The sequence below is a fragment of the Panthera onca genome, chromosome C1 (genome assembly GCF_046562875.1).
Source record: "Panthera onca isolate mPanOnc1 chromosome C1, mPanOnc1 haplotype 2, whole genome shotgun sequence".
Taxonomy (NCBI): Eukaryota; Metazoa; Chordata; class Mammalia; order Carnivora; family Felidae; genus Panthera; species Panthera onca.
Window position 1 is genome coordinate 19,479,593 of NC_138346.1, and position 23,279 is coordinate 19,502,871.

At 51.2% G+C, this 23,279-nt stretch overlaps 2 protein-coding genes across 8 annotated transcripts in view; both read right to left on the minus strand.

Moving 5' to 3' along the window:
• Positions 1-2,835: 2,835 nt before the first annotated feature.
• Positions 2,836-8,670, minus strand: CATIP (ciliogenesis associated TTC17 interacting protein). Of its 5 annotated transcripts, XM_060623550.2 has the most exons (10): positions 8,609-8,670; positions 8,361-8,453; positions 7,813-8,013; positions 7,453-7,508; positions 6,481-6,567; positions 6,125-6,292; positions 4,702-4,826; positions 3,865-3,941; positions 3,462-3,550; positions 2,836-3,280 (listed from the first exon to the last, which is right to left on the minus strand). In XM_060623550.2, exons 1-10 carry the CDS (start codon positions 8,631-8,633, stop codon positions 3,050-3,052), a joined length of 1,152 nt encoding a protein of 383 aa, XP_060479533.2. In that variant the 5' UTR covers positions 8,634-8,670; the 3' UTR covers positions 2,836-3,049. The 5 variants fall into 5 exon arrangements, with proteins under 5 accessions (XP_060479533.2, XP_060479535.2, XP_060479532.2 ...); XM_060623552.2 differs by lacking the exon at positions 7,813-8,013; XM_060623549.2 differs by lacking the exon at positions 8,609-8,670 and having other exon boundaries at positions 8,361-8,602.
• Positions 8,671-18,450: 9,780 nt separating this feature from the next.
• The window catches only part of PNKD (PNKD metallo-beta-lactamase domain containing), a 60,220-nt gene continuing 55,391 nt past the window's right edge, over positions 18,451-23,279 (minus strand). For all 3 annotated transcript variants that reach the window (XM_060623541.3, XM_078450881.2, XM_060623543.3), the window contains 5 exons: positions 22,952-23,044; positions 22,445-22,608; positions 21,633-21,719; positions 20,579-20,694; positions 18,451-20,341 (listed from right to left, as the gene is read on the minus strand). In XM_060623541.3, coding sequence (XP_060479524.1) covers positions 20,168-20,341; positions 20,579-20,694; positions 21,633-21,719; positions 22,445-22,608; positions 22,952-23,044 — 634 coding nt within the window. In that variant the 3' untranslated portion in view covers positions 18,451-20,167. The remainder of the gene's footprint in view (positions 20,342-20,578; positions 20,695-21,632; positions 21,720-22,444; positions 22,609-22,951; positions 23,045-23,279) is intronic.

Sequence of the window (23,279 nt, forward strand, 5' to 3'; positions counted from 1 at the left end):
GAGACGTCAGGAAGGCCCTCCCTGAAGTCTCAGCCCTCATTCCTCCAACGTTAAGTCACTTTCTACCCACGACTTGGCTTGATTATTATTTTTAAAAATATGCTCTTTTTAAAACATTGATTCACTTATTTTGATGGGGCAGGGAGGAGCAGAGAGGGAGAGAGAGAATCCCAAGCGGGCTCTGCACTGTCAGCGTGGAGCTGGACGTGGGGCTCAATCTCACGAACTGTGAGATTATGACCAGAGCAGAAATCAAGAGTTGGACGCTCAACTGACTGAGCGACCCAGGTGCCCCTATTTTTTTTTCATAAATGTCCAGAATTGCACATATGAAATTACTTCTTGTGTTTGTTACCTATCTCCCCATGCAACCTGTAAGCATCATGAGGGCAGTGACTTTGTCTTGTCGTTGCTGATTTCCCACTGCCCAGAACAATCCTGGCACGTGGAAGGGACCCAATATTTGTTGAGCTTAGTACCTGGTTGAATGAAGAGATGTTACCCTCCAGAGCTGTTGCTGTCCAATATGGTAGCCACGAGCCACACGTGGCTAAATTGAAATTAAAATGAAAGTAGGGGCGCTTGGCCGGCTCAGTCAGTAGAGCGTGCAACTCTTAATCTCAGGGGCGTGAGTTCAAGCCCCATGTTGGGGCATGGAGCCTACTGAAAATAAAAAATAATAGTAACAAACGTAAGGTAAAACTCCAGTTCCTCAGTCATATTAGTCACATTTCTAGTACTCCATGGCCACATATGCCTAGTGGCTACCACAACAGACATTGCAGATACAGAACATTTCCATCAGTGCGGAAAGTTCTGTCACACAATGCTGCTCTAGACCATAAACACGCATTACACTTTTCTACTTTAACTCTTCACTCATGTCTTTTTCTCTGCCTGGAATGCTTTATCTGATCCTTAATAAAAATCCTACACATGTAGAATTTGGGAATGTTAAAACAAATAATCAAACCAACGAACCTTAAGATCAATTCAACAAGCACAGTGCATGTATCCTTCAGGATTGTTGATTCATGCTAAGATTTAACTACAGAGATGTTCAGTGCAACACTGTTTGTAGTAGCCCCTCCCAAACCCTGAAAACAAAACTCAAAAGCAGGCTGTGGGGGGCCCGGGGGCAGGGGGAGGTTGGTCAAATTATGGTAGAGGCATCAAAAATAGATGACCGTGCTGGGGCACCTGGGTGGCTCAGTCGTTTAAGCCACCGACTTCGGTTCAGGTCATGATCTCAGGGCTCATGAGTTTGAGCCCCGCATCTGGTTCTTTGCAGACAGCTCAGAGCCTGGAACCTGCTTTGGATTCTGTGTCTTCCTCTCTCTGCCCTTCCCCTGCTCACACCCTGTCTCTCTCCCCTTCAAAAATTTTAAACATTAAAAAAATAGATGACTGTGTAATGCCATGGAACTCTTTTCAAAATATAAAGCCACTTATAATGCAGGAAAAAAGTTACAAAACACAAGGAGATTGGGGTCAGAAGTTTCCAGCTTTATCTGTAATGTTTTAAACTTGTAAAAAATATAATTAAGAATGTAATTATCAGTCAATGGGCACTTATTGCTGTATGATTTCATTTTTGTTAAAAAAAAAAAAAAAGTCCATGAAGTTGTAAAGACCAGATCAAACATTCTATATAAGTGCTTGACATGGGGGCTCCTGGCTGGCTCAGTCAGAAGAGCATGAGATTTCGATCTTGGGGTTGTGAGTTCGAGCCCCACGTTGGGTATAGAGATCACTTTAAAAAAAAAAAAAAAAAGTGCTTGATGTTATGATAATTAACCCTGTATTGCAACTATACTGCAATAAAAAAAAAAAAAAATCGTGTTAAATCAGTAACCAAACAAAAAGCTGCTTGTCAGAGTAAATGGTGAACAAACGCTGGCCACTTTTATGCATAGAAAAATGAGTAAAGAGGGTATTTGCCAGAATGTTAAGAGTGACTGCCTCTAGGTTGAGAAACTGGGGTGAATTCATTTTCTTCTATTGGTTTGTCATGCTTTTCCCAGTTTTCTCTAGTGAACATGTATTTCTTTTGAAATAAGGGATGGGGGCAATAAAAGATATTTTTAGAAATTCTTCGAGGCTCAACTCGTGATTGTTCTCCACGAAGCCTCGATTCCCTGAGTCCTGGGTCACGGCCATCCTCACCATAGTACAGAGCTTCTCCGGCCTCCCTCGTCTGGAAGAGGCAGGCCCACGAGTGAATAGATGGACAGATGGAGCCTGCACCCCCATTGCCAGCTGCCCGTGAGAAGCTTGCCTAACATTTGCTAAGGAGCCGCGCCCAGCCCTGGGCAGGAACGAGCCATTGGCCAGACCGACATTGCGCCAGGGGCCTAAAGGAGTCGATGATCGCCGACCTATCCTTTTTCTCAGAGAGTCGGGGACGGGTGACGCTGCACACAGTTTGGGGGTTCCTGTGTGTCAGCGGAAAAAGAGGCGGAGTGCGAGAGCCGGCGGCCAGTGGGTTTTGGGAGGCTTCAGAGGTGATGAGCGAGGCCAGTGGTGATCCAGGTTAACCGCCCCCCCCCCCCCCCCGGCTGCATTTTTCTTGGTTGGGGGGATGGGGAGGAGGGCAGTTTGGTTTATGCTTAGTGACTTCCAGAAAGATTCTGAGGGCCAGGAAGCCCCGCCCCTTTATCGCCACTAAGCTAGTGACGAAGGGTGTGGGTTTTGGCTCCCGACGTCCAGGTTTGAATCCTGCTTCCTACGTACTACCTCTAGGAGTTACTTAACCTTTCTGCGCCTTTATTTTCTTCTCTGTAAAACAGGGATATTGATCATAGCCTCTCGGAAAAAGACTGAAATTCGCGGACAAACTTTGTGAACAGTTCCTGTTTTTAGCCAAAACACAATAGTCTGGCCAGGGAAGGTTCCGGCGCTCACAGCGGAACCGCGGAGGCGCCCCGTTTATTTCCCCCCAAAACCGCAGTCCAAAAGGCGCGCTTCCGGAGTGAGTCCCTCCGGATCCCCTCCGGGGACAGGGATGCTCCGCTCCCTGCGCATCCCCGCACGCGGCGCCGGGCCAGCCCTAGTCGGTGGGGCGCTCCGGGTCCAGCGAGCGGAAGGGGCTGGGCCGGTTGGAGGAGCGCAAGGCGGGGGTCGGCGGGTTGCGCTTCGCGAACGGCCCGAAGTACTCGGCGGCGAAGGTGACCACGTCGGCCGGCCGGCGCAGAAGCAGGAAGAGCAGGAAGTCCGAGATGAGCGCCTGGGCCTCGGGGTGCTGCCGCAGGTAGCTGTGGTGGCTGACACGCAGCTCCTCCTGGCGGGGGGCCGAGCGTGAGCTCGACCCGCGGACCCCGCGCCCCAGGAGCGCACCCCTCCCTTCGCTCCCTCGGGGTGTGCGTTTCCAGCCGGCACCGAGGGACATCAGTAATGGTGGGGTTTATGCTGGGTGGGGGGGAGAGGAACGGGGACCCCAGGCTGACCGCAGCCTCTCTCACCTTCCGGCCCAGGAATCTCGAGTAGAGCTCCATATCCTCCTCCCACACCAGGGGCTTCTTCTCAAACACCGGGGCAGGCTCGATCTCATCTGGGTGGGAAGGGAGGAAGGCTGCACACCCCCAGCCCCGGAACCTTCCCCACATACAGAGGGATGCCCAAGGACACCCAAATGGCAGGCTCGGGGAAAAGCCCAGGGTTCTGCTCACCTGGCCAGAGTTGCCAGAAGGGGTTCCCTGCAAAATGATCCTCCCCTAATTGCCTTGGGGTCAGGGGCTAGAGGGCAAAACTTCTCCATCTGATTTCAGGTTCTGATCCCACACTCAGTCCAGCCCCTGCACCCTGGAAGGCCCCAGGTGTTCCCACCTCTCCTTCACTCTTCCACCGGCCAGAGGCTTCACTCACCCTTGTCCCTCAAAATAGGCATCTTGGTGATCATGCAGCACCCGGGGGAACCCACCTGGATCCTCTTGGCCAGGTGCCTGGGGTACAACACAGACATGAGTGGGGGGCCTCCCAGACCAGCGCACTCCCTTGAGAGCCGTCCTGGGGGTCTCCCTTCACTGCTCCCCAACACCCTGCTTGAGTTCCAGGGTTGTGTTCATTTCTAGATCCCCAGATGATGGCCCCTGCTTTTCCTGTTCATGCCGTTTTTGCCGCGTGCTGGTCTGCTAGGTCTGGCATGAGACCTTTAGCACTAAAAATGATGAGCCTCCGGGCTATGTGATGCTCAAAATAAAAACAACACCCTAAGTTATCAAATAAGGAAAGCCAGCAATGTTCTGATTACTTTTTTTCCAGTGTAACAAATGATGATATCAATACCTCTTTGGAAATTTCAAGAAACAAATTCTTTCCTCCTTCCCCACCAATTTTCTTCTGATTTGGTGCCTGGGCCGTGCTGGTGCCAGCTTGGCAGTGAGGGCGCCAGGATGCTTTCCCCAGCACTTTGATTCTATCCTATCGGGTATCAAGTTGTTCAAACCTTGGTGTTCTTCAGTATCACACCCACCACCCGTGGCAGCTGCTTTAGCTACTATGCCTTAGGCCTTGTGGGGTCAGCAGTGACCTCCTCAGCCGCTCAGAGCTCTTTGGTGAGGGTTTGGGAGGCACGGCAGGCATCAGGAGAATGAGTAAATATGTGAAGGGAGAGTGAATGGTGGGGATAAAGCCGGCCCCCAAGATGGAGCACCCATGCTTGTGCTCAGCACTGCCCCCTTGGCCCCACTGTCAGTAGCTCACCCATCAGAGAGCAGGTAGAACTGGCAGGAACCAGGGATGCCTTCATCGGAGTGGACAGTCTGCTCCACGATGAACACATCCACCTCCTGGTGGCCCACCTGGATCGTCTGGATGCCCAGGGCTTGCTGGCAGCAGCCAAGATGGAGGGAAGTGAGGTAGATACCCAACAGGGTCTCCCCACATCTCACCCTGGCCCTCTTCACTTTGCCGCTTCATTTCTTGTCAGTGATTAGCAACCCTTGACTGTCCAGACCCTCAGGCACCACAGGATTTGAGATGCACCCCCAAGTTAAGTGGGGACCCCCTCCTAGGGATCCAGTTCCATGCTGCTTGTGCCCCAACCCTACCTGTACCATCTGGATGACCAAGGGCTTCTAGTTGGCAGAGTCAGTTACAGGGATGAGGCTCAACCGATTAGGTGGGAGCATGTGGGGCGGGGAGTGAGGGACGATGGGCAATTTGAGGGAGGGGCCGGTGATGCTCTGAGGAGGGGGCTAGATTGAGGTCTGTGGCCGCCTTGGGCCCATGCTGCAGGCAGACTGCCCTGTTGTAGCTAAAACTTAAACCCCTGTACTGGCTGCGGCCATGGAGAGAAAGTGCTAGCATAAAACGTGTGTTTCAAAGAAGATGGGGGGACGTGAGGTGTGCCTGTTTGTGCCAGACACACTGCTGTTTGTTGTTTGTGATAGAAAAGACTAGAATGTCCTTTACCAAGCTGGTCAAATCAGCCTCCAAAATGTGTGTTTATGTTTTTATTTTTAAAAACTGTTTATTTACTTATTTTGATTGAGAGAGAGAGAGAGAGAGAGAGAGAGAGAGAATCTCAAGCAGGCTCTGCACTGTCAGGGCAGAGCCCCACTCGGGGCTCCATCCCACGAACCATGAGATCATGACCTGAGCTGAAATCAAGAGCTGGACACTTAACCAACGGAGTCACCCAGGCGGCCCCCAAAATGTGTGTTGAGAGGCACAGCTTTAAAATCTCCCATTGCAGGAAGTCCTAGGTGTGTTGATTAGTTTTAGCCACAATAAAAGAGAAAAAACGCCCTTCCCGTCTGAGACACAATAAAAGAGCATTTAAGTGCAGTTGGAAATGGTGTATTTCCTGATATTTAAAAAATGCGTCTCTAAAAGCAGCCCTCCACTATATTTACTTTTCCTGGACGGACCGTGGGGCAAAAAGCATTGCTTCTCTCAACTGCGCACAGCTTCGGTGCCTCTCATTCACTCCACTGTGTCAAACGTGATCTTCTAACGAAGGCTGTCTTGTTGGGGCTCTGCCCCGGAAGTCCCACCCCCGTGGCCCCAGCCCACTCCTTCTTTCACCCCCAAGCTGGCTTTTCTCCCATCTCAGGGATCTCTGTGCCCCTTCTGGTTTCCCCCAGGCCAAGTCCCCCCCCCCCCCCGCAGGGAGACCCCTTACATAAGTGGAATAGCAGAGTTTGCCCTCTGTGTCCAAGGCCAGGAAACGGGCATTGCTGGGCACCAGCTGACGCCAAGCCATCACCCTCAGCAACAGCAGGTTGGCAGCCTCAGAGACGAAGCCCACAGTTGAGCTCCAGGGGAAAAAAGTCACTTCGGTCTTCACTTCCTGTTCAGGAAAAATCCGGGTCAGGGATGCTGATCTGGGAAGGGGTGAGGAGGACAGGAAAGCCAGTTATTGGGCATATGGTCCTTGTTGAGTCCCCATGCCAGGCTTCTGGTCTGACACAATCTGGCCCCTTCTCTCGGCTTCCAAGAGGACGTGGGGTACGGCTCCCACCTGTCTCTCACCCTTACCTCACCCTCCTTGACACTTCTGGTCATGACCAGCTGGTCATCCTGCCTCACCAGACTCATCTTCCTCTCCGTGGGGAGGATGTGCAACTAAGGGCCAGAGCACAGAGAGGGGAATCAGGAGCTCACCCGACTGTACACGAACAGGACGCCCCCCAGAAGCCACCTGGCCCGTTCTCCTTTATAAACAAGAAAACTGAGGGAAATTTGGATAGAAAATCTTCCATATGTAGTAAAGTTCAAGAGCAGAAGGCAGGAGTGCCTGGGTGGCTCAGTCAGTTAAGCATCTGACTTTGGCTCAGATCACGATCTTGTGGTTGGTGAGTCTGAGCCCCGAGTCGGGCTCTGTGCTGACAGCTCAGAGCCTGGAGCCTGCTTCAGATTCTGTGTCTCCCCCTCTCTCTGACCCTCCCCCATTTGTGTTTTCTCTCTCTCAAGGATAAATAAATAAACATTTTTAAAAACTTTAACAAAAAAGAACAGAAGGCATGTTATGGTGTAATACGAAGTTCAAAAGCATATGCACTTTAGAATATGGGTTTTAAAAGATGGGAATGGTTTCTGTGGGAAGGTTGTTAGGCATGAGTGGTTTCCAACGTGTAAAATGGTTCATGTTCCAGAAGTCAGTGAGGTGGCCGGGGCAGGGTGTGGGAGGCACAGAGCAGGAGAATTTGGAGGCGAGGAAGTGACAGGCCCTTGGGAAAGGCCAGGCTCTGGGAAAGGCCAGCCTGCGTGGTCCCCCGGAAGATGCTGGGCTTCCAAGGTTTTGTATTAGGAGAAGGTCATGAGAAGCCACCTGCTGCCCCCGATAGATTGGCTTCCAGGTTGTGTGTGGTGGGGATTGCACGGTAACTCGGGGACAGTTGGGGTAACATTCCACTGAGCCCCCCACACTTCTTCCCTCCCTCTCTCCCAGGGAGAGACACCTATTCTGACACCTGGTTTGGAACCAAAGCTGAGGGCCCCAGGAGGTACCTTGATAAACTCCTGGGTATGTTGTTCCATGATATGCAGGTCCCACGAAAGATAGCCTGGGGTAAGAGGAGAACGTCGCCATCACCGGGGACAGGACTGGAGATTGCAGGGAGGCAGGGTGGTGGCCCAGGCTGGAGGACTCAGGTGCAGTGTGACCGTGGGAAAAAACTAGGTGGTGCTCTTGTCTTAAGTCTGTGGCTGTGATGAACCTCCCCGTCACCCCCACCTCCCATACCCCTCTTTGCCTCATTCTGCTCCCAAGGTGAAGTGGAGGGTTGGTCCTGAGCAAAGGTCCTAGGCATGGGGGGAGGGGTGGGAGGAAGGATGGAGGTGAAGCCAGTCAGGCAGCAAGAGCTCTACCCAGGAGGGAGATTCCGCAGAGCATTTTGTCCACGAAGCCCTGGCTAAAGGCGTGCACGAGGAGGCAGTGCGACATGACACCAAATTCGTCCTTGTAGTTCCCTCTCTGCACTTCGATGGTCAGCTCTCCCTGAGGCTCCCCCGTGTCTGAGACCATGGCCAGGGTCTCGGAGAACAGCAGCATCTGCAGCTCCTCCTGCTCTGGGGGTGAGGGTCCCATGGGGGCAGATAAAGCCCCAGCCACCCCCCCACCCCGGCCCCGACTCTCTGACCCTCCAGCCACCCTCTCCGCATCCCACGTGTCTCAGGCAGCTCCTGCCTCGCTCCCTTGGCCTCTGCGACAGCCAGCAGATGAAGACCCCTCCCCACCCCCAGTCCCCATGTCCTTGGGGTCCTTCCTTGATGGTTATTGACAAATAGGTCCCCCCACCCCCCGTTGCTTTCTGAGTCTCAGGCCAATCAAGGCTGAGAGAGCCGGGGGCCAGGGCTGTGTCTTCTCTCTTCCTGCCGCCCCCCCCACCCCCACCCCCTGCACTGTCCAGGCTCACGGAGGTTGTTGAGGAAGTGGATGGCTTCGGCATTGGCCTCTAGGGTTGGCAGACTCTCCCGGGTTGAGGGCTGGTGGTCCTTGGCTCTGGGGCCTAGGGACAGAGGAAAGGCTGAGATGGCATTCTTGGGGAGAAGGACAGGCATGGGACAGGGGTCCTCAAAGCAGAATCCTCCAAGGCCACCCCAAGGAGGATTGTGAGGGAGAAGATGCCCCTTCAGCTTCTAGTCCTGCCAGCCCTCTTCCCACCTGTGGATTGATGTTTGGAGGACATCCTGCTTTCTGCTACCCGATCTGTGTTCAGCTGTCTCCATGGCAACCGGAAGCCAGCTATCGCCTCTTAAAGGGCCACTAACACACCTCACTAAACCACCAGACCTTGAAAGCAGTGGTAGGAACTGTGGTCTGGGGCTCAGGCCATGTCTGAAGTATTGTCCTGCAGAGGGAGCATTTGACACGGCAGGGGGATGACAGGGGTCACTAGAATGACCTTAGGGAGCCCTGGCTGGCTCAGTCAGAAGAGCATGCAAACCTTGATCTCCGGGTCGTGAGTTTGAGCCCCCCTTTTGATGTGGAGAGTACTTAAAAAAAAAAAAAAAAAAAAAGGAATCTAAAAAAAGAAAAAAAGAATGACCTTAGAAGTTGTGGCCCTGAGTCAGACATGGCCTCACGTGCATAGAACCCAGTCAGATGCCACGTGAATAGTGCTACATGTAAGAGTGATGGCGATAACAACGACAGTGACCACAAACCCTTAAACCATGCTCACGGCAGGCCAGATACTGTTCTGGAGGCTGCACATACGTGATCTCATTTAATACTCAGACTAACCCTGTGGGTAGGTGCTTTCCCCCCTGCACTGTATGGCTAAGAAAACTGAGGCCCCGAGAAGTTAAATGTCTTCCAGGTTGACCCAGTCAATACAGTTGACCCTTGAGCAGCACGGGTTTGAACTGCCACTTATATGTGGATATTTTTCAAGAAGTATAGTACAGTACTGTAAATGTATTTTCTCTTCCTTATGATTTCTTAATAACATTTTCTCTAGCTTACTTTGTTGGAAGAGTACTGTATTTAATACATATAACATACAAAATATGTGTTAATCAACCGTTTGCGTTATCTGTAAGGCTTCGGGTCGATAGTAGGCTGTTAGTAATTTTACCCGGATTTTCTTTTTTTCTTTAAACAAAATGTTAAGGCTTTTTCCCTCCCCTTTTAGCTTTATTAGTTTATTTCGAGAGAGTGAGAGAGAGCATGAGTGGGGAGGAGGAGCAGAGAGAGAGGTAGAGAGACAGACTCCCAAGCAGGCTTCGCATGGTCAGTGCAGAGCCTGACTTGGGGCTCAAACTCATGAAACTGTGAGATCATTACCTAAGCTGGATTCAAGAGTCAGATGTTTACCCGACTGAGTCACCCAGGTGCCCCGAGAGAGAAAGAAATTAAAAAAAAATTTTTTAAAGTTTATTTATTTATTTTGAAAACGAGGGTACCAGTGGGGGAGGGGCTGAGAGAAGGAGACAGAATCCCAAGCAGGCTCGGCACCCTCAGCACAGAACCCAGTGCGGGGCTCCAACCCACGCACTGCGAGATCATTACCTGAACCAAGATCAAGAGTTGGATGCTTAACCGACTGCTCCACCCAGGCACCCCGAGAGAGAGAGATAGAGAGATAGAGAGAGAGAGAGAGAGAGAGAGAGAGAGAGAATCTTAAACAGACTCCACACCCAGTGAGGAGCCCAACGTGGGGCTCGATTCCATGCCCCTAGGATCATGAGCCAAAATCAATAGGTGCTCAACCGACTGATTCACCCAGGTGCCCCTTATGCAATGTTAAATTTTATTTACTTTTTTTAAGTTTATTTATTTATTTTTATCTTAAAAATTTTAATTTTTATTTTTTTTATTATTTTTTTTTTAATTTTTTTTTTTCAACGTTTTTTATTTATTTTTGGGACAGAGAAAGACAGCATGAACGGGGGAGGGGCAGAGAGAGAGGGAGACACAGAATCTGAAACAGGCTCCAGGCTCCGAGCCATCAGCCCAGAGCCTGACGCGGGGCTTGAACTCACGGACCGCGAGATCGTGACCTGGCTGAAGTCGGACGCTTAACCGACTGCGCCACCCAGGCGCCCCTTAATTTTTATTTTTGAGAGAGAGAGAGAGAGACAGAGCATGAGTCGGGGAAGGGCAGAGAGAGAGAGGGAGACATAGAATCTGAAACAGGCTCCAGGCTCTGAGCTGTCAGCACAGAGCCCAACGTGGGGCTCGAACTCCAGAACAGTGAGATCATGACCTAGGCCGAAGTCAGACACTCTACTGACTGAGCCATCCAGGTGCCCCCATTTTTTTATTTTTAGAGAGAGTGCAAGAGTGGGGGAGAGGGGCAGAGGGAGAGAGGATCTTTTTTTAAAAATCTCTCTCTATTTTTGTTTAAAGTTTTTTTAATTTTTATTTTGAGAAAGAGCGCGCGAGAGAGAGAGAGCACGCGTGTGAGCAGGGGAGAGGCAGAGGGAGAGAGAATCCCAAGCAAACTCTGCACTATCAGTGTAGAGCCTGATGTGGGGCTTGAACTCATGAACCGAACTGTGAGATCACAACCTCAGCTGAAGTCAGGCCCTTAATCCAACTGAGCCACCCTGGTGCCCTGACAATCTTAAACAGACTCCATGCTCAATGAGGAGCCTGATGTGGGGCTCGATCCCATGCCCCTGGGATCATGACCTGAGCCAAAATCAAGAGTCAGGTGCTCAACTGAGCCACCCAGGCGCCCCTTAAGTTTATTTATTTATTTAAGTAATATCTACACCCAACATGGGGCTTGACCTCATGACCCTGAGATCAAGAGTCACATGCCCCACCAACTGAACCAGCCAGGAGCTACTACTGTACCAGACTTTCAACTGTGCAGGAAAAGGGGGGAGTGTCAGCCCCTCTAACCCCCACATTGTTCAAGGGTCAACTCTAATTGAAAGAGTCAGGGCTCAACTGGAGGCAGTCTGGCTCCAGGGTTAGAGAGAATTCAAAGAAAACTGAAACTGTAAATAGATGATACACTGAATTCAAATGAGAGGCCCTACAACATGGGTAGTGAGTAGTGACAAAGACGGTAATTGAGGTCTGATATGACTCAAACCCCAGCTGTGGGCTATCTGGTCCTGACCTTGGAAGTGTTAGAATCTGCATCATAGCAGCTCTAAGAGGTTCAGCCCGATAGAGTCACAAAAAAAAGAAAAATCTTGTTGAGAAACTTCAGTCACTTAAGAAGTTGTTCCCCCGACCCCCACCATAGCACTTGAGAAGGTAATCTTCAAATGTCTTCTCATAGATTATCTATTCTGTTCCACTTTGGGGAGATCTATCTATCATCTCTATTTATGAGAGAGAGAGAGGGCATGTATGAGGCCGTATGAGGACGGGAGAGGGGCAGAGAGAGAGAATCTTTTTTTTTTTTAATGTTTATTTATTAGAGAGAGAGAGAGAGACAGAGTGTGAGCAGGGGAGGGGCAGAGAGAGAGAAGGACACAGAATCCAAGGCAGGCTCCAGGCTCTGAACTGTTAGCATGGAGCCCCATGCGGGGCTCAAGCTCACCAACTGTGAGATCATGACCTGAGCCCAAGTCGGACGCTTAACCGACTGAGCCACCCAGGTGCCCTGGGAGAGAGAGAGAGAATCTTAAGCAAGCTCCATGCTCAGTGCAGAGCCTGATGTGGGGCTTGATCTCATGACCCTGGGATCATGACCTAAGCTGAAATCAAGAGTCTGATGCTTGACCAACCGAGTGACCCAGGCACCCCATCTTCAGGAAGATTCAGAATTATGTGTGGAACTGCTTAAGAAAATCGAACTCACAATATTAATTTTTGTGTGTGTTATATTGTGCATCTTTAGTATTTCAAGTTCTTTAAAAGAATTTGGCATGGAAGGGTGCTTAAAAGATGTCTTGAGATGCTGATTTAAATCAGGCAGTTGAATGGCAACTGGCTGGCTTGGTCGGTGGAGTGTGTGACTCTTGATCTTGGGGTTGTAGGTTTGAGTCCCACGTTGGGTGTAGAGATTTCTTAAAAACAAATAAACACAACATCTTAAAATAAATAAATAAATTGAGCCATTGAATAGTTGATTTAGACTGAACGTTGAAGGTAAATTCTTACTGGGATTGTAAGTACAACCAAAACATTTTTTAAAAAACCTGAAAATTTACTATGTTTCTGTCTTTACTTCTAATCAGACTGCAATTAAAGTACTTGGGGGCTCGTTTCTCTTTTTTTAAGAGCATGGAATTCTTTCTATTTTACTTTACCTTTTTCCAGCTTTATGAGATATAATCGACATATATGATCAATTGCTTTTAAAAAAGAAATGGAATATCTGGAATGAATAAATACAACATAAACTGCTTAAAGCAGTTTTAATTTTGAAAAGAGGACCGATTGTTTTAAAGTTTTTAAAATGTTTTTATTTATTTTTGAGAGAGTGAGAAAGCGTGCGTGAGCTGGGGAGGGGCAGAGAGAGAGGGAGACACAGAATCCGAAGCAGGCTCCAGGCTCTGAGCTGTCAGCACAGAGCCCGACATGGGACTCAAACTCATGAACTGCGAGATCATGACCTGAGCCTAAGTTGGATGCCCAACTGATTGAGCCACCCAGGCCTGAAAAGAGGACCAATTATTAATTAAAGCCCCCCTTAAAAGTTATTATTAACATTTACTGGATGTATAATTAAAATATGGCTGATAAGTTGAACTTAAAAGTTTTAAAAATGCTTATGTTTAAAATTTTGCAATTTAAGAAATTGAGTATCTTTTAAAATTTTATTTATTATTATTATTTTTTAAGTAAGCTCCATGCCCAATGTGGGGCTTGAACTCACGACCCTGAGGTCAAGAGTTGCATGCTTCTGGGTGCCTGGGTGGCTCAGTCAGTTAAGCAGCTCTTATTCTCTCTCTGTCCCTCAACAATAAATAAATAAACTTAAAAAAAAAAAAAAGAGTTGCCTGCTCTACCAACTGAACTAGCCAGGTGCCTCTAATTTTATTATTTTTTAAATTTTATTTTGAGTGAATTCTGAATAAGCGTTTCTCTGCACATGGAGACTGCCAGGGCATTAAGAGAACACACAACTACTTTAGGAAGTAGTTTGTTAGTTCCTCAAAAAGTTAAATGTAGAGTTACCGTATGACTTAGCAATTACACTCCTAGGTCTATACCCGAGAGAACTGAAAACATCTGTCTACGCAAAAAACCTGTACCCCAGATGTTCATAGCATCGAGATTCATAACAGGCAAAAAGTGGAAACGAGTCAACTGTCTGTCAACTGACAGGTGGATAAACAAAACATGATGCATATATACACAATGCAGTATTATTCAGCCATTAAAAGAGTAAAGTTGTGATGCGTGCTGCAACGTGAGCCTTGAGGAAATGCCACGTGAGAGGAGCAAGTCACAAGAGACCACAAAGTGTCTGATCCTATTTATGTGAACCGTCCAGAAGAGGCAACTCTGTGGAGACACAAAGTAGATCGGTGGTTGCCGAGTGTGGGTGCGGGGAGGCACGGAGTGACATCAAACAGGCACACGGTTTCTTTGGGGGACGAATGAAAATGTTCTAAAATTAGATGGTGATGGTCACAAAACAGTGAACACAAAGCCGCTGAATTGTACTCTTTGAAAGGATGGATTTTGTGGTATGTAAATTATATCTCAATAAAGTTGTTGGTAAAAAATAGAAGATTTAAATAAAATCCAAAAAAAGGCGAACCCTATTGCTTTCATATGTAAATTACACAAAGTTTGATTATTAGGACAAAGAGAAAAAAAAGAAGCAGATTGTGGTCTCCAGGCTCTTGGAGGAGGGGTGCCCAGGCAGTTCCCCTCCTTACTGCACTTCACCTCCCTCAACTCCTGACCGGAGGAGAGATTTCCTCCCAGAGCCCTCTACCCTTTCTGGAGTTTTCCCCCTACCCCCTCGCCTCTCCTTGGTCAGGCCCCTCTAGCTGCCCAGGACTCCCGCCTGCCTGTCCGCAAAGGCTCCCGCTCCTGGGAGCCCAGGTTCTCTCTCACCCCCCCCCCCCCCCAAATCCCTCCCCACTGATGCTGGCTGTTTCCTGCCAGCTGCTAGGAGAGAAAGAAATTTGACAAAGTGGTTCACGGAAGGATCAACATCCAGTTTTTTGGGTTTTTTTTAAATTTTTTTTTAACGTTTTATTTATTTATTTATTTATTATTTTTTTTTTTTAAATTTTTTTTTCAACGTTTTTTATTTATTTTTGGGACAGAGAGAGACAGAGCATGAATGGGGGAGGGGCAGAGAGAGAGGGAGACACAGAATCGGAAACAGGCTCCAGGCTCCGAGCCTGGAGTCAGCCCAGAGCCTGACGCGGGGCTCGAACTCACGGACCGTGAGATCGTGACCTGGCTGAAGTCGGACGCTTAACCGACTGTGCCACCCAGGCGCCCCACGTTTTATTTATTTTTGAGACAGAGAGAGACAGAGCATGAATGGGGGAGGGGCAGAGAGAGAGGGAGACACAGAATTGGAAGCAGGCTCCAGGCTCTGAGCCATCAGCCCAGAGCCCGACGCGGGGCTCGAACTCACGGACCACGAGATCGTGACCTGAGCTGAAGTCGGCCGCTTAACCGACTGAGCCACCCAGGCGCCCCAACATCCAGTTTGTTAATCTAATTTTTTGAGAGGGAGAGAGAGGGCACGAGTGAATGAAGGGCAGAGAGAGAGAAGTGGGGCTCCCCCGAAGCAGGACTCAGGTTTACCTGAAGTGGGGCTTGAGCTCACAAACCGTGAGATCATGACCTGAGGCGAAGTCATATGCTTAACAGCTGAGCCACCCAGGTGCGCTGTTAATCTTATTTTTAAACCTCTGAAAGAGATGTGCTACAGGCCCTTGTTACCATCCCCCCTTAGGGCCTGCTAGGCCAGTGGAAGGCCACATGGTTCCAGGTTGACACACCAGCTGTGGAGCCGTGTTGGACAGTTGGCCTCTCTGAACCTGTGACAGGGACAGCCTGTGTCCTCCAGCCGCTGGGATGGGCTCTGTTAACAGCCGGTAACAGAGAGAGGGCTCACTCTGTGCTCAGCCCTGCAGGTGTTAACCCGTTTAATCCTCACAATCAGCTTCCAAGCCGCATCCTCATTGGACGTATGACAAGCAGAGGCCCAGAAAAGCTAAGTAACTTGCCCAAGGTCACCCAGTTAATAAATCGAGAACGTGGACCCCGATCCGGATGGGCTGTCTCCAGAGTCTGGGTTCTTAATCAGTTTGTCCTACTGTACCCGATGGACTGGCCCTAAGTTTGTTAATAACAGTAAGAGGAGAGAGAGGCTGTTCACTGAACACCATTCATGTCATTTAGTTTTCCAGCGGCTCCAGAATGAGGCTCGGTGACATGAGATGCCTGTCTCACCCAGGTATGCCCAACTTTTCATGTTCATATCGACAGCTTCCTTGGTCTCCGTTCTTCCCTCGAACCCCTAAGTCTGCCCATTTGGTGTTCCCTCTCTTTTTCCTTTTCTGCCCCTAGAGACAGCCTGTGATTCAGGAAAACATGCTATTTTTATTTTTTCAGTATTTTTTATTTTTTTATTTTTTATTTATTAAAAAAAAATTTGGGGGGCGGAGCCTGGGTGGTTCAGTCGGTTGAGCATCCAACTTCGGCTCAGGTCATGATCTCGTGGTTTGTGAGTTCAAGCCCCGCGTCGGGCTCCGTGCTGACAGCTCAGAGCCTGGAGTGTGCTTCGGATTCTGTGTCCCCCTCCCTCTCACCCCACCCTGGCTTGTGTTCTGTCTCTCTCTGTCTTTCAAAAATGAATACACATTAAAAAAATTTTTTTAAATGTTAATTTATTTTTGACAGAGAGAGACACAACATGAGCGGGGGAGGGGCAGAGAGAGGGAGACACAGAATCCGAAGTAGGCTCCAGGCTCTGAACTGTCAGCACAGAGCCCGACATGGGGCTCGAACTCACAAACCACGAGATCATGACCTGAGCCGAAGTTGGACGCTCAACCGACTGAGCCACTCAGGCAGCCCATATTTTTTTCAGTATTTTTTAAAGTTTATTTATTTATTTTGAGAGAGAGAGAGCGCAGGGGAGGGACAGAGAGAGAGGGAGAGAGAGAATCCCAAGCAGGCTCTGCATTGTCAGCACAGAGCTTAATGTGGGGCCTGAACCGCTGAACCGTGAGATCATGACCTGAACTGAAACAGAGAGTCAGACACTTACTGAGCCATCCAGGTGCCCTAACTTGCTGGTTATTTTTAAAACTACATATTCAAATACCTTTGTGGCCACATACCTATGCTCTTCTTTACAAGTAATTATCGCACCAGGAATCTGATGTACCATTTTCCAAAGTGACTTCATATACCTTTTCTCATCTGACTCTCCTAATAGCCTCTAGTAAGTGGGATTGTCGGTGAAGATTTATGATTATGCTGCCTTGCCTCATTTCTGGTACCAGAGTCCCTATTACTTTGGGGGACATTTTCCACACACGGCACTTTTCAGTTGGGTCTGACACTGCCCTTCCGAGTGTGGTCATGTGACCTAACCTGGCAGTGAGAGGGGCCCTTTCCCCTGACTCCTATGATTGGTTCAGGGTCGGGCACATGATTCAAGCTGAACCAATGAAACTCAGTCTCTGGGATTACTGGAGGTTCTGCTAAATTTGATGAATTAGTGGCCTGGAAGCCTAGCACTTAGAGATGATCTTTCCACTGCAGGGAGAAAGCCTGGCAGAGAGGGTACCAATACAGAAGAAAACTGAGCTGAATGATAAAACTGCCCTTTGACTCTGTGGATCCAGCCGTGCCTGAAGTCACCGTGACATAATCCCACACTTCTTAATTTCACCAGCTGATAAATATTCCTCTTAGTTTTAAGCTTCTAAGTGTTGAGTATGTCCCTCGCACCTGAAAGGGTTCTGACTCCTTCAAGGTTGTCATCTCTATGGAAAGTGGAGAAACCGAGGTCATGGAAGGGAAATTTGCCCAAGGTCACTTGGATGTTGAATGACAGAACTGGGAATGGAGCCGGAGTCCCTAAGGCTGGTGGCACCCGCTCTCTTACAAGCAAAGGGCAGGCAGCATGGTTGTTGCCGGTCAGTTCCAGCACCTTGAAAAGCACGTGCCATCTGTCATTCAGGGTGATGCCCCAGTGGCAGGGTCACCCAAGGCTCTACAGAAATGTTTTGCCAGCCCCAGAGAACTGTCGCCAAGTGCCCCTGAAGCTGGGCTTCCTCAAAGAGACCTGGCCCTGGGGGCTTGCCCGTTCAAGACAGGAGTGATCCAGAGACAACCACAGAACACAGAGAACTTCCCTTCTTCAGGAAGGTGAGGACCATGGCCCCTTCCTCCCCGCCTACCCTAAGCGCAGTCCTGGTCCAGGATAGGGAGGCCAGTGCCAAAGTCCCTAGCTTGGGGTGAGGGGCGCCTAAGAGGGGAGGCCGAATTGTGGCCAGGTGTGGGAAAACCATGCCTTGGTCCGGCCCCGAGGAAATGTGGAACTAAGCTGGTACTTCCCAGTCGTCAGGCATGTCAGGGCCACCTCGCAGAGTTCTGCCATGCCCACAATGCCACCTGGACTTTGTTACTCTTTCGTGAGTTGAAAACTGTGGTCACTTTGTGGAAAAAAAATAAAAGAAATTAAAAAAAGAAAAGAAAAGAAAACTGCTATCACTTGCCAAAAACATTGGCCTCAAAGGTAAATACGATGAAAACACAACCATGGTGTTAACGTTTAACTCAAGATGGTTGACGGACGGTGCTGACCTGGAGTCTGACTCTGCTAGAACGCGTCAAGAGGGGCCGGCACCAAGGCCTTGCCCCTCAGTGCTATTCCTCTCCCTCGCTGCCAGTGGTGCACCTGTGCCTCTCAAGCTCTGGAAAACGCTAAGGGAAGCACACTGTAATCCCGAACAAGTGCACACGAGCCACGGGAGCATGTATTTATAGCACTGTTTCCGGCCAAGGCTCTTGGAGAGCAGTAACTCCAAGTTAGCAGACTTGTGACGGAGACGGGAAAGTGGGACCAGCCCTAAAGACGATCTCACTGAGTGACCAAGCCCCGGTTAAATTATTCATTCATTCAAGATTTATTGAGCGCCTACTGTGTGCTAGGCACCGTGCTAGGCGCAGAAATACAGAGATGCATTAAGATACAGTCCATGCCCTGAAAGGTTCACAGTCTAGAAGGGGAGACAAACATGTAAACAAGTAAAATACAGTGTGATAACTGCCACAAGAGAAGCATTTACAAAGAGCGAGGTAGCCTGGAGGGCGAGGGGCATGGGGGATGTCTTCCCGGAGGAGGGGGCCTTTGAGGGGGATTGTGAGAGATGAATGGGTGTTTGCCAGGCAGACAAGGCCGGAGGGGCAGGGGAAAGGCATTCCAGTCTGAAGAAAGAGCATGAGCGAAGGCACAGAGGCATGAAACTGCATGTCTTGGGGGACAGGGAACTCTATTCTGGTGGTATTGCTAGAGTTGGTACCAGAGGCTGTGGCTGGAGAGGGAGGCAGAGGCGGGACGATGAGGGGAAGCTGAAGGGAGGGGTCGTCTCCGAGTCTCAGCAGAGGTGAGTGGAGCCCGAGGGAAGGCTTGCACACAGGAAGCCAAGGCTCCTGGTTGACCCGAGGTATGCCCGCTCGAGGACCTTATGGTTCCTCTCTTTGGCTCCAGAAGGACTTGGACTAGAGACCAGAGGAGAGGCTGAGCTGGGAGAAAGGCCCAGGCCTGGGGTCCTGGAAGCCGCCACTCTGACAGCAGTCTGCTCCCAGACTTCTGACTTCTGCACTCTGCTGCGCAGACCCCCCACCCCCAGCCAGGGTGGGACCAAGGATCAAATGAGAAATGACATGGGGGTGTTCTTGGCAAACTGCAGAGGGCCAGATGAATAATGTCTTTATAACTAAAAGCAGAGCGGGACTGAGAGGATAAAGAAGGAGTTAGAGCAAGGCAGAAGTTCCTAAGAATAAGGACCGTCAGGAGAAAACTGCCGTGGCCGGGGCGGAAGATGGCTTTCTCTCCCCTGGAAAGGGGAGTCCTTTGGGCCCCAGGCAGGGGCGGAGGCCTGCTGCACGAGGAGACTGTGGGGCTGCAATCCCAGCTTCCTGTGTCTCCTCAGCCTGAGGTCTCAGTTTCCAGTTTCCGTGGCAACCAGCACCCTCCCTTTTCCAGGCTGTAGGGGAGTCACTGAGGCCGAGATTGTCCAGACAGCCAGACTTCCAGCCCTTTCATCTTTCCCAGAAATGGCTGTTTGAAAAATGCTTTTGTGGAGTGGGGGGGGGGGGGGGGGGAGGGGGGGGAGGAGGGGCGGGGTGGGGGGAGGCTTGGGGAGGAGGGCCAGTGTCTCAGGACACCAGAGCCCAGCTCCCCCTCTGAGTGACCGCTTTTCCAAGGCACCACACCTCAGGCCACTTTGGGGGACCATCTTTCCCAACCCTGGATGGGAGAAGGGGGAAGATGACCCCTCACTGCCCGGGCAGGAACAGGGCAGGAGAGGAGGCACCCTCGCAGCTGGCTCTGGAGATGTCCCAAGGCTCCGCCTTTCCTCTCGCCCCGGATAACTCAGCCTCACCCGGTGGGGTCTCCAAGCCTTCCACCAGCCTCCTCCTCCTCGGTCTCACGTCCTCATCACCTCGACCCTCCTCCCCTGACAGTGCTGGGACTGATGCCCGCCGTGGGCGCCAGTGGAGGTGGCGGGTGGTAGCGATGAGAGGGATGGTGTGGTGCGGGCGACGGGTGGCCTCCCCGCCGCGCGGGGGAGGGCTGGGATGGGGTGGGGGCTGTCACTTGCTCTTGTGCAGGTCCTTCAGCCGGCGGAGCTTCTCCAGGAGCTCGGCCCGGGAGTAGCTGTCGTCCCCAGTGGGGCCCGGGCCTGGCCCCAGGGCCTCCTGCAGCACCAGGCAGTGGGTCCTCAGGAATGGGTTGTAGGAGCGCTCTTCTCCCAGGGTGGACGGGCACTGTGGGACGAGAGGCACCAGGTTGAGCGGAGAGAATCTGGAAAATAGACCCAGTCAGGGAAGCCTCCCCACCCCCTACCCTGTCTCAGGGTCCAGGAGGCCTCGCTTGAAGGCCTGTGAACGGAGCCCCCCACTCCCCCGTCAGAGCTCTGGGGAGGGGCCTGCAGGCCCCAGCTCAGCAGAGAGGGGCTCCTGCTGGGGAGTGCCTTCGGGCCCCTCCTGGACCCAAGCCCCCACCGTGCTCTTGCGCTCCATCCGCTGCCTCTGCACCCACTGCATCTTCCTCTCCCGGGCCAGGTTCTCGGGCTCGACCACACCCGCAAAGCCCAGGTTCTCCTCCGCGTACTCGTGACCTGAGGACCACCACGGGGGCAGAGAGCAGGACACACAGAGATTGGTGGTGGGGTCAGAGAATGTCCTCCCTACCCACTGGCCTCTGGGTACCTGACAACCAGGGGGAGGCGTGGCCCTTCCAGGAAAGCCCCAGCCACACGGAGCTGCTTCTCTGAATGTGGGCACAGGTCAGCCATGAGTGAAGGGGCAGAAGCAGTTCAGGGGGGAAAACCACCAGACCTGGAGCCGGGGGACCTGCATCCTAGCCCTGACTCTGCCCCTGCCCAGCTGTGCAACCTCAGCCAAATCGTGGCGCCTCTCTGAGCCACAATTTTCTCATTTGGCAAGTGGAGAAAACAAACTATAATGCTACTAGAACACAGATGTGTCCCTGGTGCCTAGAACAGAGCCTGGCACATGTTAGGTGTTCAATAAAGCACTTGTCAAATGAATGGATGGATAAATATATGGTTTGAGGATTAATTGACATATTAGTGATGCGTTTTAGAAACTATGGATATCCAATGTGTGTGCGTGTGCGTGTGTGTGTGTGTGTGTGTGTAGGGACATGCGGTGTCTGTATGGATGGACAAATGGACACTCAACGTACATGCATGGGGAGTATAGATCTGGATGCGTGCAGAGTAGATTCACTGACTTCTCTGATAAGCAAAGGCTATTTTCTGTTCTAGGCTCTAGCTATAAAATATCAGCCATGTCTCTGAGATGCACCAGGGCCTACAGGGCTCCCAGGAGGCAGAGGGCTGGCTGTCAGGGGCAGTTAGTGTGAGAAGCAGAGGCATTCAGAGCCAGTGCTCCAAAATGAAGGGCGCTCTGCCCTGACTGCTAGAATTGGCTCCCCGGAGCCATCAGAGGTGGAGTTGCGTCACCTCCGGGCCCGAAGCTGGGTGGGCTGGGACTCTAGGGGGAGTGAGGGAGGGGTGGAGGGGCACCTCACCGGGCCACAGCAGAGTGTCATCCCCCAGACCCAGCACCGTGTCCAGGGAGCTCAGCATGGTCTCTGCAGTGCCCTCAAAGGTCCGTCCTGGTGAGGGTCGGCGGGTATGTTACAAGATACAAGGAGAACACAGCTTGGCGTAAGTAAGAGGGGTGGGGACCAGCTTGCAGAGCTGGGACTGGCCAGCAGCCCTAGCCTTGCCCCTGCCATACCCACTCCCCCAGGCTTCCGTGCCGTCCTTCCCACTGGATGCTGAGCCCACATATTCACTCCCCAACCAGACCTGTTTGAAGCCTCTGTTGCATATACTGACATGTGGGTGGGGAGGGGGTACAGAACCTTCAGGCTGAGTTCTAAGGACCCCAAGCACGGCTGGTGTGGGGTTGCTCTTTTCCACGGAGCACTTTTTTCTTTGCCAGTGCTGCCCTTTGAGACTCCGTGCAGCCTGGGACTGTGGTCCTCCCCCACCCATGGTTTACCCTCTCATTTGGAGGTTCTCCACTTTTTGTAACCAGTCTCTCCAGTGACTGTATCAGAGAACTAGGCTTCACGGTGGAAACAAATACCCTGTGAGGTCTGTACTCAGTTACCGGTGTTGTCTCATTCTGTCCATCCCCTGTGGGAAGTTGTGAAGGTATTAAAAAAAAGGGGGGGGGGGCTAATACAGATGGGAGTAACTGTCAAGGCAATATCTGTGCTAAAACCAAAGTTTTAATGCACTGCATGGGACTGTGGCTGTCCTTGGGTCCCTGTCCTGACCTCTCCCCCTCCTTTCTGGCCCCTCCTCCTGCTTCCCTTTTGGGGGAACTCACCACAGCCAGAGAGGAAGAGCAGGTCCCCTGAGAAGAGGCAGGAGGGACCCTTGTAGGGCTCCCCATCCAGCAGGTAGACCAGATGGCCTTGCGTGTGGCCAGGGGTGGCCAGGGCCCGGATCTGGAGCCGTCCCACGCTAACTACATCTTGATGACACAGGGGACTGAGAAGCAAGGCAATAGCGGAGAGAAGGTACTAGAGCTTGGGATGTGCTGCTCCTTGTCCCACCCTAAGCCCAAGGAGCTTCCACACCAAAGAGGGAAGGCACCCACGATGCCCAGGGCTTCAGATCCAAACCCTCGCCTCTTCCTCTTTTGGGGACCATGGCTGGATGAGTTGGGGGATGGGTAGTGCCAGTCTTCAGATGGGCTCTGATCTGCCCTCTAAGGGTCAGGAAGGGCATCAGCAAAGACCCAACTGCTGGCAATCCTGCGATCCTCGACTGAAGGGTGGGGTGCGGGAAAGGGCCCACGGAAGGACCATCCACCCTGGGGTCAGGGACTTACTGGGTGAGGTAGGGGATGCCGTCCTGAGGGCTCCCATACACCCGACAGTCCTGGTGCCGCCGGCTGAGGTCACGGTTCCCTCCACTGTGGTCCCTGTGGGATGGCAGAGACAGGCAGGGACTCTGAGGGGCAATGGTACTAGGCCTCCTTGCCTTCCTCTTTCCAGATCTCCAGGCCTTTGGGCACTGAGCCCCGGGCTTCTGAAGTGAGCCAAGCTGTCCACACCTCTAGGCCTTTGCTCAAGCTGTTCCCCTGCTCAGAAGGTCATCCCCGCGACTTGCCACCCCTCCCTTCTGTCACCCAGCCAATGCCAACCAATCTTTCTGGC

What these genes read in the sequence shown, in the direction of transcription:
- CATIP (XM_060623549.2), bottom strand. Translation starts at nt 8,505, where the DNA reads ATGCCTGTCCTTCTCCCCAAGAATGCCATCTCAGCCTTTCCTCTGTCC. An exon ending in AACTCTGCTATTCCACTTAT is followed by an intron (nt 4,827 to 6,124) that starts GTAAGGGGTCTC and finishes GGCTGCTGCCAG; the next exon opens with CAAGCCCTGGGCATCCAGAC. An exon ending in CGAGATTCCTGGGCCGGAAG is followed by an intron (nt 3,281 to 3,461) that starts GTGAGAGAGGCT and finishes GCCCCCCGCCAG; the next exon opens with GAGGAGCTGCGTGTCAGCCA.